We start from the raw sequence: 13,512 nt of genomic DNA on the forward strand, positions 1-13,512 counted from the left end.
TCCTCGCTATAGAGCTGAGCTCATCTCTGAAGTAATATCCACAGAGAAAAAGCATGCTGCACTCTATTCAGACATTTCTCAATGTCCCCTCTGTCAAAGTGATTTTCAGTAATTCATGCATGGAAAGAATAAATGGAGGGGTTCTCTATTTCCATTTATTTGTTCAAATCCACTCTGTCTTTTTTCCTCATTTTTCATTTCCCATGCAGGGAGCAAATCAATTGAACATCAAGTTCTAAAATCTTGCTGCACCTCTGAAAAGGCTTGGGCATCTGTAATCAGTTACCCAGGTGTCTGTGATTATGAACTGGTCTTTTTGTTGTTGTAAATGAACCCACTAGCCTTCCTTGTTTATCACGTAACCAAACTGAGATGGAGTTGAGGAAATTTGCATGGAAAGAGAACCTTCAGGAGTCACATACTTTAGTACTTACCAAAGTATTACCTTCATGTTTTGATGGCATAGACCTACTGTTGTTTTATCTTTTTTATTTTATGTTTATTAATGTTGGCAAAACACAAAAACATGTTTAATAAACATTTAATATTACTTACTGATGTTATTCTTTCATAGCTCACTAGGGCTGTCCAATGGGATCAGACATTTTTTTTTATATCAAGCATCTTCATGCTGTTATAAACCAGTAATTCTTAATCCTTCAAGAATGACATTTTCATAAAACTTCACACCAATGAAATTTAAGCTACTGAAAGTACATGCACACCAAGTGTAGCAAAAAAAAAGTCTGTAACAGGCACAGTAGATGTGTAGCAGCACTTTGCCAAACAGCTAACCTAGCAGCTTACTTAGCTAATTTCTAGCATTTCGTGATAATTAGCTGTATGTTGCAAAGTATTCACATTTGGGATCGATTGTTAGAAAAAGCCTGCCATCTGAAGCAGATATCTTACACAAGTACAAATTTCTGCCTATTAGCGATATTTCACTAATAAAATACTCATATCACTTCATTCAGAACAACAGAGTAGCTAAAGGCAGATGCAAATATGCCCATACATTTTAAAACTCTAATTAAAGCAAAACTAGACCTTTTTGTTTTTTTATGGTCAGTAATACCATATTATACCATGCGTTTGGTAGCCATCATGTGTGGTAATGTCATATAAGTTTTGGCCAGAAACTTAGAGGGGGGCACAGCAGAGGCTCTGAACTTGTCAAACAGACTCTTTCTAAATTCAAATGTTTTTTTTTTATTTTATTTAAGGAATATTACAGTTTAAATGTTATATTGACAGCCCTCTGGGCCACAGTGTAGCTGCTTTTGTGCAACATCAACATCAAAAGCCTATGGCCAAAATTCTCCCCATTCTTTTACTAAACTAAATTATTTCTGAGTCTTTTGGGAGCCCTAAGCAGGGATCTTTAGGGCCCCCATCTTGCTAGCAGATATACTGTAAAATTAGAGGCTAAATAATACCTACCCCATAATAACTACCCCAAGCTGTCTCTGACAATAGGATGCTCATTCAGGGATCTAGTAATTTACACTTTAAATTACGTATGATCTCAGCATTCTTGATGATCTGTCTCTCCACACAGTATTTCTTGCTTACCTAGCTAACTACAAGCTTAGTATGCTCTAATCCTGGTGGCAGTTGTGACACCGTTGAGTTTTTCCTGTTTAAAATGCTCTACTTTCTATGTATTTAGCTAATATAATTTCTTTTTTATTCTTTGACAACTGTTCCTTATGATTCACGCACCTGTCTGGTCATTAACATGAGGATACATGCCCGAGGATTTCTCAGCCTGAGTATGTAAACCAGGTTAGCTACATTTTGTGAAGCTGAAACTTAGTCAGAAAGGCTGTCTAAGCTAAACCTGCTTCTGACAGATCCAAGATCTACTACTTCTTGTTGCCCAACAACAAGCCAAAACAAATGGTACAATATTAACACCACAAAAAACCCAAAACACCCCTTTGCCTTTTAATTTTTTCTCCTCATCTGCTCTTATTTTTTTATGTATTTCAGCCCCATGTCTCTTTTCAAAAACATGATTTACCAGCTGCTTCTTTCCCCTCACTCCAGCATCTTGGACAACATTATGGTACAATACCAACTAGGCTTGGGCGACAATGTAAATTTAGACAAACGATTATCGTCTCCAGAATTACTGCGAAAAACGATATTATCGTATTAAAAATTCATTTACGAAGAAAGTACTCAAGTGAGTGGGCCTTTCAGTCACGTGATCATTTTATTGAAGAGTGCAAAGCCCGAGCTTCGTTGAGGGTCGCGAGTCTCGCGAGTGACGGCGGGAGGCGGAGGACGATTGCGCCGGCCACAAGGGGCACCAGGGCAAGGAGCGAGTCCCGAGCTCCGCCGCCCGGGCCCCGCCCCCTGCTCCGCAGCGAGGCCGCTTCACCACACCTCACGTTCGACTCGGGCGGCCGAGCTGCAAGCTGGGGGGCGGTGACGAGGAGACGGAGCAGCGAGCTCTCGTTCCCTCTCGGCTCGGGTGCTTTTAAAAAGCAGAGAGGGAACAGAAAGAGAGGGACGTGCAGCAGCAACAGAGACTGACTGAAGAGCTGGTTGGTTTTGTTGAGTTTATTTTGTGTGAGTTTGAAGCAAATATTAAAGGAATGGCTGCTGCGAAAGTTTTTCCTGACTTCAGCGTCCTCGAGCCCGGGTTAGCGCATGACGTGCTACAAATAATTATTAATATTATTATGATTATAGTCTCTAACATCCTAGTTTGTTTCATGCACAATTAACATTATTATACATCTCAGGCGCCGCTGTCTTGCTGAAGTACTTACGGCTTGGCAGCTCGTACTGTGGATTCAAGGTCTGTATTGCCGCGTTTGGTGATGATCAGTTTTCTGCATAGACGGCATGTAACACTGTTAACATCTAACGGTTCTCCGTGTTCGTCTGGTTGGAAACCAAGATATTGCCAAACGGGTGTGGTAACACCCTTCTTCTGTACAAACTCATCCATAGGGAGAAGGTCACACGTAGCGGAGTGTTTCATTTTCTTATACCCAGCATTCTTTGCCAGACTGAAACACTACATTCTATTCTTTTCAAGTGCCGTTTTAAAACGTATATTTGTAGTTAATTAGTTATGTTTGTGTGGTCTATACTTAAATGCCGTCTTTGCTGTTATAGCTTAGGTCTAAAATTTTAACCTACTACAGATTAGAATGCTTGTAGAAAAAGTCAATGGTTAAATACAAAGAACAACATAAAATAGGAATAATTCACATGGCAAGGGTACATGATAAAAAACGATAATTTACTTCATATCGTCACTGGTTGAAATTATCACGATATTCGATAATATCGTTTACCGTCCCAAGGCTAATACCAACACAAAAGTTGCTAGCAGCAGCTTATGTCGCTCATAGGTAGAGTCAGCACTGCCCAGGTGCTATTACTAGCTTCAAAATTTCCTAGCAGAAATGATTGCTTTTTTTTTTTTTCTCTCAGTGGCATCAAACACTAACTGTTAAGCTATCTGCTTAAACCATCCATCCATCATCTAAACCGCTTATCCTTCTGGGTCGCGGTGGGGTGCTGGAGCCTATCCCAGCTGTCATTGGGCGGAAGGCAGGATACACCCTGGACAGGTCGCCAGTCCATCGCAGGGCAGACAGACAGACATACACATTCACTCACTCACTCACACACACACACACACCTAGGGGCAATTTAGCATGTCTGCATGTTTTTGGACTGTGGGACCCGGAGGAAACCCACGCAGACACGGGGAGAACAGGCAAACTCCACACAGAAATGACCCTGGTCACCCGGCCGGGAATCGAACCCAGGCCATTCTTGCTGTGAGGCGACCGCGCTACCCACTGCGCCACCGTGCCGCCCCTGCTTAAACCATGAACTAATTTCCTGTCTTCTTTTCACACAGGCAAATATAACTAGAACAACTGCAGGACATTAAATACAGCTGAACAGCAGTTATGAGCATCATGTATATGAGCTGGAGTTGAGAATATGAGTACAGCAGTGCTGGAAATAGCGCTGTGATCACATGGATTGGAAGAAGGCCCATGTTTTTCTGCCAGACAGAGCATTTTATCTGAATAAGATAAAGACGGATAAACAAACAAATGGATAATAGAGTTGAGTGTTGTATGCGAGTTTGAACCCCGAGGTTTGAAGGATTTCCATTCTGAGCCCAGCAGAGACTGTGTCATAGTCTGAAAAGCTGAACAGATCAGGCCGCTCCCAATGCCGCTGCCTGCTCCCTCTGAACTAAAGAGTCGTACTGCCAGTATAAATCACTTCAATCATTCCTTTGTACTCCTTTCCATCTCCGGCTGTGGGCCTCCACGCTGAAATCATTACAGTAGCTTATCCCCCCACAACACAAACAGACTAACACCCGTATTAGCGTCATCCAACAGAGACAGCAATAAAAGCTGGAGGCTGGGCATTGAATATATGAAGTCTGTCATTTGTGAGTGTGTTCACAGCATCGCTCGTCAGGGGGAGAGAGCTGTTGTTTGTTGAATAGGACCCAGAAAGTCAGCTTTAGACAATATGTTACTGAAATGCCATGACTGACCCACAACCCCCGAACCATTATTCATTCAGCTCTTCTGATTCAAGTACTATTCAGAGTTTTCTGGACATATGTCAGTGAGGTAATGTTATCACAGGATGCCCCTATTCTTTATCACTGATTCGCACAGATTAAAGCTCTCTGTATAAATTACAGAAATTGATGCGTCGACTAGATTTACATGTTGTTTTCACACTAAAAAGTTCCATACATAACGCATGGCTTACTGTGCTCAAAAGTAGAAAAGACATGCTAACATTGTTGTGGTACATCGTCGTCCCCATACGTAGTGGGACACAATGTTACCAATAATGTGAGACTATGATTAGGAAAGAAGCTTTGGGTTCCCCTTCAAATAATATTGCACACATGTCCAGGTAAGTTCAGCTGCTCTCAGTGATTTATTAAGTGTTGATCGCCCAGCAAAGACGATATTTACAGCAGGGCTGGAGGTTTAAACACAAAACTGGTTCTTAAAGCGACTCCATTAGCTCCTCAGCTAATATCCGGCAGTCATTCATGTTCACAGTCTAAACATCAGCCTGCTGTACCTAAATAAGAGACTACACACTATGGCTCCCTTGAGCAGTGGTGGACGAAGTACACAAATCATGTACTTGAGTTAAAGTAGAGATACCCAAGGTAAAATATTACTCCAGTAAAAGTAGAAGTTCCTCCCTTTAGACCTTCACTTGAGTAAAAGTACAAAAGTATTTGCCTTCAAATGTACTTAAGTATTGAAAGTAAAAGTACTATAAGATTAATTAGGGCTCTAATGTAATATTACCATTTTTGTAACAAGACTCTAACTTTATTAACTCATTTTAGGAGAAAATACTCCAGTGTCACTCTTGGTAAACCAATATTTTGGTAGAATGTCATTAATTAGTCTTTCACTGATGTCTATTAAAATTATCATAAGCACAAAACACTGAAGGCAAAAAATTCCATTAGGTAAAACCAAGAGGCTATGAAAAGTTTCAGTTTAAGATTTATTTGTAACTTAGTTACAAGTTCAGGTTTAATAAAAACGTGCTTTAAACACAGGTTCACAAATGAGTTTTCCTTTACTATACTGCATCTGTAGGTCTCTGTTCATAAACATGAAACTAGCAAAAACAAATTTACTATAACATGAAATAGTGTTTGTATACATTCAGAAAAAACACACATGCCGGTCACAACTGTGTACATATTTCTATATTGTGGACTATTTACACAAAGTTAGGTTAGTTCCATCATTTATGTTGGAATAGACACTCCCAAAATTATATGCTGCTGCACTGACATTGAACCATATACTTGCACTGGGAAGGTATGTCCAACAGGTCAAAACAAGCTCAAAACTAAGTGTGCACTGTACCCTGATTGTGTTTGCTTCACGTTTCTATCGTTTTGACACGTTACGTGTTTATGCCTACATAAGCCAAAAGGAACGACAGATTTCGCATAATATAGTGGAGTCAAAAGTAAGATATTTGACTTTGAAATGTAGTGGAGTGAAAGTAAAAAGTCACCCAAAATGGAAATACATCAGTAAAGTACAGATACACGAAAAAACTACTTAAGTACAGTAATGAATTACATTTACTTAGATACTGTCCACCACTGCCCTTGAGCCTACTCCCTTGACTCCCCCAAATAACCGTTATGGTCTGGCTTTCTAGTCTAAGCCCCACCCTGGTTGAGGCTGGAACACACCAATACAAATTACAGGGGTAACAATATCTCACTGGCCTACCATCAACCAATAACATATGCATCTGCAACATCAACAATATTTACATGGCCATTTCTCATTTCTATACCTGTAAGTACATTCACATTCACATATAGCTACAGCTTTAATTAACTCTCTTTTCTCTCTACAGGTTTTACTCTGGCATTGCTCGATAGCTGTGACGTCTCCCAGCTCCTATAAGGGGACAGACGCCCCTGTGCCACCATTTCCATGGAATCAAGGTGTACACATTTATTAATCTCTTGCAAAGTCTCTTTCTTATGAGGTGTAATGTCTTAAACAGTCTTGGTGATGTGTGCTGGCCAGTGACATCATCACAAATGTTTCTTGTAGTTTTGTTCCTAACTATCTAGCTAGCTGTTTTTAGTGAACACAAGGTGCTTTAGCATTGTTATTAGCCAGGGAGTTCACATCCAATCAAAATTGCCACATACAGTCAAACCACAATGTATTTTTTTCTGTCGTATTACAGTTTTCTGAATGTTTGCCATTGCACACTTGAGATAGGCCAATAGCCTAGTGGTCAGCTGGTCATTTGGGATGAAGAAATGCTTCTTTAACTGCTGCAATACAAAAAAAAACAAAAAACAAAAACCCATTCCTTGCAGGACAGGGATATTTACTAACATGTTAGTTCACACAGGATTGATATAATGCTGGGTTATTTCTACAGTTAGTTTTATTAAACTGTGGTTATTTTATATTCTTTCTTTAGTTTTTGTTATTTCTTTCCTACTTTAAGTTGCAGAATTCAACAATGACTGGTCACATGCTACTGATCTTCTCTGTCTTCAATGTACAACAGGAAATCACTAACAGATACACACATGGTTAGTCACATGCTTCCTGACTTACAACAAAGTCTACTGTTTGTGTTTTCTGACACCACACATAGAGCTGCTAGGGAAATACAAGGTATAAAAGCCTGTTAGAACTAATGTCAAACCGATTGACTGACCAATCTGACCAGACTGACCATACCACTAGACTGGTTTGGAAGTGTTGTTGTAGTCATATGACAGAAAGTACTTCAGAATATACACACTGTGACTCACCCCAACCTCCACATGATCTGAGCCCTTGTCATCCTGCTTATGCAGAATCTCGAAGTAGTATCTTCTGGAGGCGATAAGACTGAGGAGACACAAGACAGAGCAGAGAGAACAACTATATCAGTTCACTTTGTATGTGCAACCATGCATGGAAGTCTCTTGTTGAAACACATTGGTTTGTGTTTGATTGGTTCATATATGTAAAGTATTTATATTCACAACATGCACACATTTCTCATTAGGTACAGCACAAATGGAGGTGAAGATGTTACACGATAACAGAATAAAACATCCATTTGTGGCCTCCTCATTTTCACTTCATGTGAGCAAGTCACATCCATTACCATCTAGTTTCCTATGCAAATACTTTTATTTCTGTTTGATTAGTTTACATATCATCACTGTCCAAAAAGAAAAAAAACAACTAAAACCCCAAAAAATAACCCAAAGAAAACCAAAAGAAAGCAAAAACGTTCTTTTCATTTTAATGTAAGTCAGTGTAATTTACATTAGGTAATCTTGAACCATTTCTATTGGTCCATTCATCATGAAATTCACATCAATTGATGCAGAAAAATACAAATTGGAAACATTAAGGGTGAGGTTATGGTTAGGGTTAGAGTGAGTGCTAAGCCTCATTCACATGTGCACTTTTACCCTGGTATTTAATGGTAATTAAACTGAAATGGTGTCAGCACGACAATCAATAGGCACAAGACCTAGTACAATAGAATAGTAGAATAGCCAGTACTATACCCAGGTCATTCACGAAATGGCTCACGAAACCCAGTAGAGTAGCCAGTACAATACGCAGGTCATTCACAAAATGGCTCACGAAACTCAGTACAATATCCAGGTCATTCACAAAACGGCTCACAAAACCCAGTACAATAGCCAGTACAACACCCAGGTCATTAACGAAACGGCTAATGTGCGAACAAATGCTGACACATTATCTTAGAATGGCATGGGAGTGTTTTTTGCACATGACTCTAGATGTGGTAGACATCTCCCCTGCCAGGGTGCGTGGAAGCTTCTGTCCAAAAGAAATGCAACATGGCCGACAAAGCAAAATATCTGCGTGACGTTTGTTTTTACAGTCAAGTTTTTAGTTTTTGTGACATGCTGACGATGTTACATCCTGTTTAACAGGAACGTCATGGCTAGTATGAAAGCGTGCATCCTAGAAAAATGTTGTTTAAAGGCTGCATGTGTGAATGAGACAAAGCCCAAACATGGTAAACCTGGTAAAAGTATCCAGGTAATGTCCTGAGAGTAAAGGGCTTTAGGGTCAGATATTAGGGTTAGGTTAGAGTGTAAGTTAGGCTGACTTTACATGGTGAAACTTTCAGGCTAGTTGCAGGCTGTACATTTTGTGAAACATAATTTCTGTGAGATTCAAAGTAATTCAAAATAACCACAATAATAGACAATATGTATGACTTAATTTAACCAGTTGGCAATATTAGTAGCTAGTGTTTTTCATATATCATAATGTTCACATTCTGGTAATAAAAAATCCACTGTGATGCATTATTTGGACTACATTAGCATCTTTGTGTCATTTTTTATGTTAACCTAGCTGCCTAGATCATGATACAGCAGGATAACAAAGCAAAACAGATATCAGACATGACCATAAACATCCCCTTGATCCCCGCGCACCAACAAGGGCTAAAAAAGAAGGGAAAAGGAGGTCTTGAGCCCCAAGCTCCGCCTCCTTAACCCTGCCTCTTTTTCTGCAGAACCAAAACACTTCGCCTGATGTTTGATCCCGGTGGACCATCTACAGTGGACAATCAAAGTAAGGCATGGAGGTACGAGAGGTAAATGGAGGAAAACATGCCAAATGTTGCCAGCTCCATTTGTGGCCTCTTCATTTTCAGTTTGTGTGAATAAGCCGGTTTCCTACTTTCTAAACGCCCCTCCACTCCCATTCTGTGCAGCATCACTCATCTAATCAAAAACACATCTCTTCCAATTGGCCTACATCTGCTGTGTGATATTTAGAATTAGACCCTCGCCTGGTTTTACACCCCGTTAGACTTCCCAGAGTGCCATTCGAAACACGACCGTCAGCTTTCTCACATCACGTGGAGCCAAATATACAGCTTTATCTGAGGAGCAAAAAGGGGTTTGAAAGGCTGTGCCAAGACCTGGCATCAAACTCCTCCTCTTATTTACATGCGCTAATTATTTTATTTGGTTTCCTAGCACCCTGGCAATTTGAGAGATGGTATTTACAACAGGACGCTTCTAAAGAGTAAATTTGCTCATAAATATTCATGAGGAAGGCCGATGCACGAAATGAATAATTCAGATATGAGCATGAATGTCTTGTTTGTGCGTGTGTGTATGTGTGTACATGAGAGAGAGAGAGAAAGAGAGAGAGACAGAGAGAGAGAGAAAGTAGTGAGCAACAAAAATAGCAACACCAAGGACAAAGTGAGAGAGATAGAGAGAAAGAGGAAACCAAACAGGACTCTATCCATCATGATACACAATCCTATTACCTTTCAGAGATCAATGAGAGCTTAGAAAAAGTCTGAATGACAGAAACTGATCATCTTATGAGAGGAGTGAAGAGGGGATGAAAGAGGAGGAGAGGAGCACAGAGTGTGAAACAGAAAGTGAGATGCTGGAGAACTACAGAAAGAATCCAAAAATTGGAAAGAATGTGTGAAGGCCAAAACAGGCCAGAACAGAGGAGAACATTATAGAACAATGTGAATAAGGGAGAAACATTCTACAACAGTGTGAATGAGGGAACATTTTAAAACTGTGTGAATGAGGGAGAGCATTCTAGAACAGAGAGAATGGGGGGAACATTTTAGAACTGTGTGAATGAGGGAGAGCATTTTGGAAAAGTGTAAACGGGGAGGACATTCTAGAACCATGTGATTGGGGGAACATTTTACAACTGTGTGAATAAGAGAGCATTCCAGAACAGAGGAAATGGGGGAACATTTTATAACTGTGTGAATGAGAAGATCATTCTAGAGCAGTGTAAATGATGGAGGACATTCTAGAGCAGAGTGAATGGAAGGAACATTCTACAACAGTATGAATAAGGGGAGAACATTTTAGAATTGTGAGTGGGAGGAGCATTCTAGAACAGTGTGAATGAGGGGAGAACATGTTAATAAGGGGGACGTTCTAGAACAGTGTGAATATGAGAATAACATTGAAGAACAGTGTGAATGGGAGGAAGTGTATGAATAAGGGCAGAACATTCTAGAACAGTGTAAATTGGGGGGAATACTGAGGAGAATACAAAATAACAATGTGGAATGGTCTAGAACAGTACAGACGGTTTGAAGGGTCAAACTAGGAAAATATGCTAATAGAATTGACAAAAATCACTGGTGTTAATCATCTATTGCTTTGATGTGTTAACTTTGACACACTTAAGCATGATAGTCATGTTTCCTGTTTACTAGTTTGTTTTAAAGCAGCGCTTACTAGCTTTAGTAGCGTTCTTGTCTTTTAGGTCCTAAATCCTTGCAGGTTCTCTGTGTCATTTTGCCTTCGCTTGGCTTCCACTGTTTTCACATTATGCATATCACTTTGGATAAGAGCATCTGCCAAATGAATATATGTAAATGTAAATGTAAATGTAAGTGGGCCAGCCTGCGTGTGCTGCATCAGGACATGAGATGAGTGCTCAGTCAGGTGTGTGTGTGTCTGACAAAGCAGCTTCCTTCTGCACTCACTGCCTGACACACAGCGGTGCTCTGATATCCTGCTACCATTCATCAATCAGAGCAGGCGTGCTGGCACTGCTGCAGAAAGAGTCACCGCCTGTATAAACTAGCCGCAGCACACACACACAGACAGAATCTGACCAGTCTGTCATTGGCTACTGTGTCTCTATAGAAGCAATTATCCATATTGAGTCCTTTTACAGACTATAATCTTTTATTTGTGTTTGTTGGAGTGAGTTTTAGTGTCTTTTTATGATGTATAATGTTTGTGTATTTGTCTTATTTAAAGATTTACACTTGTTGACCTTTGAGGAAATGTATTCATAAGCAATAGAAAACTGAAAACAGAGTCAGTTATGACAAATAATATCAAGCGTTCTACTGCTTTTACACAACAGGCTTGCAAAAGCTTTGTATTATTTCAAATACTTCTTTTTAATATTCTGAAAATTTCTTCTAGAAGAAAAGCAGTTCTACCACAAACACAGAGCAAGGCGACCACTGTTGTTACTTAGCAACAGGTCATGGGCAGAATGATACAGGTACAGTAAAAAACGAGCTGTTTATCAGATAAAATATGGGTAGAACACTTTGTCTGTAACTAAACGCTGTAATGCATCTACTGCCTTCAGAGCAGTGGTTCTCAACAAGGTCCTCAAGGTCCCACAAGGTGGTTCACATCTTTGCTCAGACCCAACAAAACTGTGGACAGTCTGGGGATCCTGAGAACTAGTTTGAGAACCACTATATACCAGTGTAATGTCATAGGTAAAAAGGCAGGTATGAAGCACAAGTAAGGATGAAAACTGTTACCATTTCCTTTTCATACCATTCCATCGAAACAGCTTTCCACTGCCTGCTATTCCACACTTCACTGCTGTTATAGCTTTATAAGGAAGCTAAACTTCATCAGATGTCTTGGAAAGCTTCATTGTGTGAAAAGGCCAGTTGGAACCCTGTTAACCTTCTGCTTGCAGCATATTCGAAAATGCCATAACAATGTTTTACACAGTTATTGTAGTGTAAATACTAGAGATTGAAGTCAGTAAATCCACAAAGAGCTCAACTGTGACAAAGATGCAATGTTATTTTACATTTCAGCATGCAGTTGCAGCCATTACTATCCATATAAAGTACTGTGTAAATTAAGAGAGACCTCTCTTTTATTTATTTAATTTCCAGTCAGGGCCGTAACTAGGATGAAAGTTTTGGTGAGGTCCATTTTGCAGAAATGGACCTCCATCTCATTATGAATAAAATAACTGCTGAATATGAGTGTTACACAAACTCTTTCTTTGTTTTTTTCCCCAAATCCTTGCTCTCTTTTTTACATATCCATAATTATTAATTACCTTTTCCTTTCTTTTGTTCCTTCCCCATCCCCCTATTCTTCCATAAACTACTGTTACTGTTTCATAAACTGATTTCACTCCAGTTATCCTGTTTAGGTTTATTTAATTAATCATGTGACTAATTATTTAGATGTTTATTTTCAGCTGAAGATACGTGTTGAAACCTACACTAAATTAAGTAGTTTCAAACTGATTTCATTTCTTTACCTCTCTCTGCGTCTCTCTTGTGCATCTCTGTCCTCACTGATTACTGTAAAAGCACACATTAAACATACGTTATAAAAGGCTGTCTGTATCAAACCCCAGCTAACGGATAAAGGCAGCTACTCATACAGTTAATAAGACAAAATACAGTCTGATGTAGCTGCTGATTTCTTAATAATGTTAGCTACCAGATACGGTACCATCAACATGTTGGTTAACAGTGAACTTTCTCATGCCGGTTGTAGTTTGTCATGTGTAGGTAACAAAATACGGCTTTAATTTCTCTAATTTCTAATCACTAATATAGCCAACTATGGAGCCTGTAGAGTAAACTGAGCAGCTACTGGAGCTGGACTAAATCTCCCTGATTTAGCCAGTGACATTATGAGCAGTCCAAACAAAAAATGAAATACAGGGTTTGCATTTTACATTCTTAATGTGTTAATTGTGCTCGTAAACTAAAAGTTAAATGCTTTTTTACCATAATGATGTTATATGTTAGCCTATAGCTTGTCTACTGCATACCAGAACATCTCAAGAAGTCAAAGTTACTCTGGTTCTCTGCAAATTTGCAGGGATATTTTTCCCCACATTCAAAATTTTGTCTTAGAAGTGGCTGCATTTTCTGCCTCTCACAAGCCATGTTATATATTTAGACTTATTAGTCCATGAAGCCTTACTCCACATCTCAGATGCCCAGTTTCAGTGTAAGTCTAGTGTAATTTTTTTTCCTTTTCCTTTTTTTCTCTTCTTCTTCTTGTCTATCTCATTTTCTCAATAAGGGCTTCTTGAAAGCTACACATCCTTTCAGACTCAGTGTTGAGTTGTCTTCTCACAGTGGAAGGATGGACACCTGTGGATTTTTCAGATCTAAGTAAGAGTGGAGCTTGTTTTTCTCCTCCCTCTCAAA

General features: G+C 39.5%; 1 protein-coding gene across 1 annotated transcript in view; it reads right to left on the reverse strand.

The window, feature by feature from the left end:
• Positions 1 to 13,512, reverse strand: part of b4galnt4a (beta-1,4-N-acetyl-galactosaminyl transferase 4a) — a 192,563-nt gene that overhangs the window by 34,744 nt on the left and 144,307 nt on the right. The window contains exon 8 of the mRNA XM_036575784.1: positions 7,346 to 7,424. Within this exon, the coding sequence (XP_036431677.1) occupies positions 7,346 to 7,424 (79 nt within the window). The remainder of the gene's footprint in view (positions 1 to 7,345; positions 7,425 to 13,512) is intronic.

The sequence above is a fragment of the Colossoma macropomum genome, unplaced genomic scaffold (assembly GCF_904425465.1).
Source record: "Colossoma macropomum unplaced genomic scaffold, Colossoma_macropomum, whole genome shotgun sequence".
Lineage (NCBI taxonomy): Eukaryota > Metazoa > Chordata > Actinopteri > Characiformes > Serrasalmidae > Colossoma > Colossoma macropomum.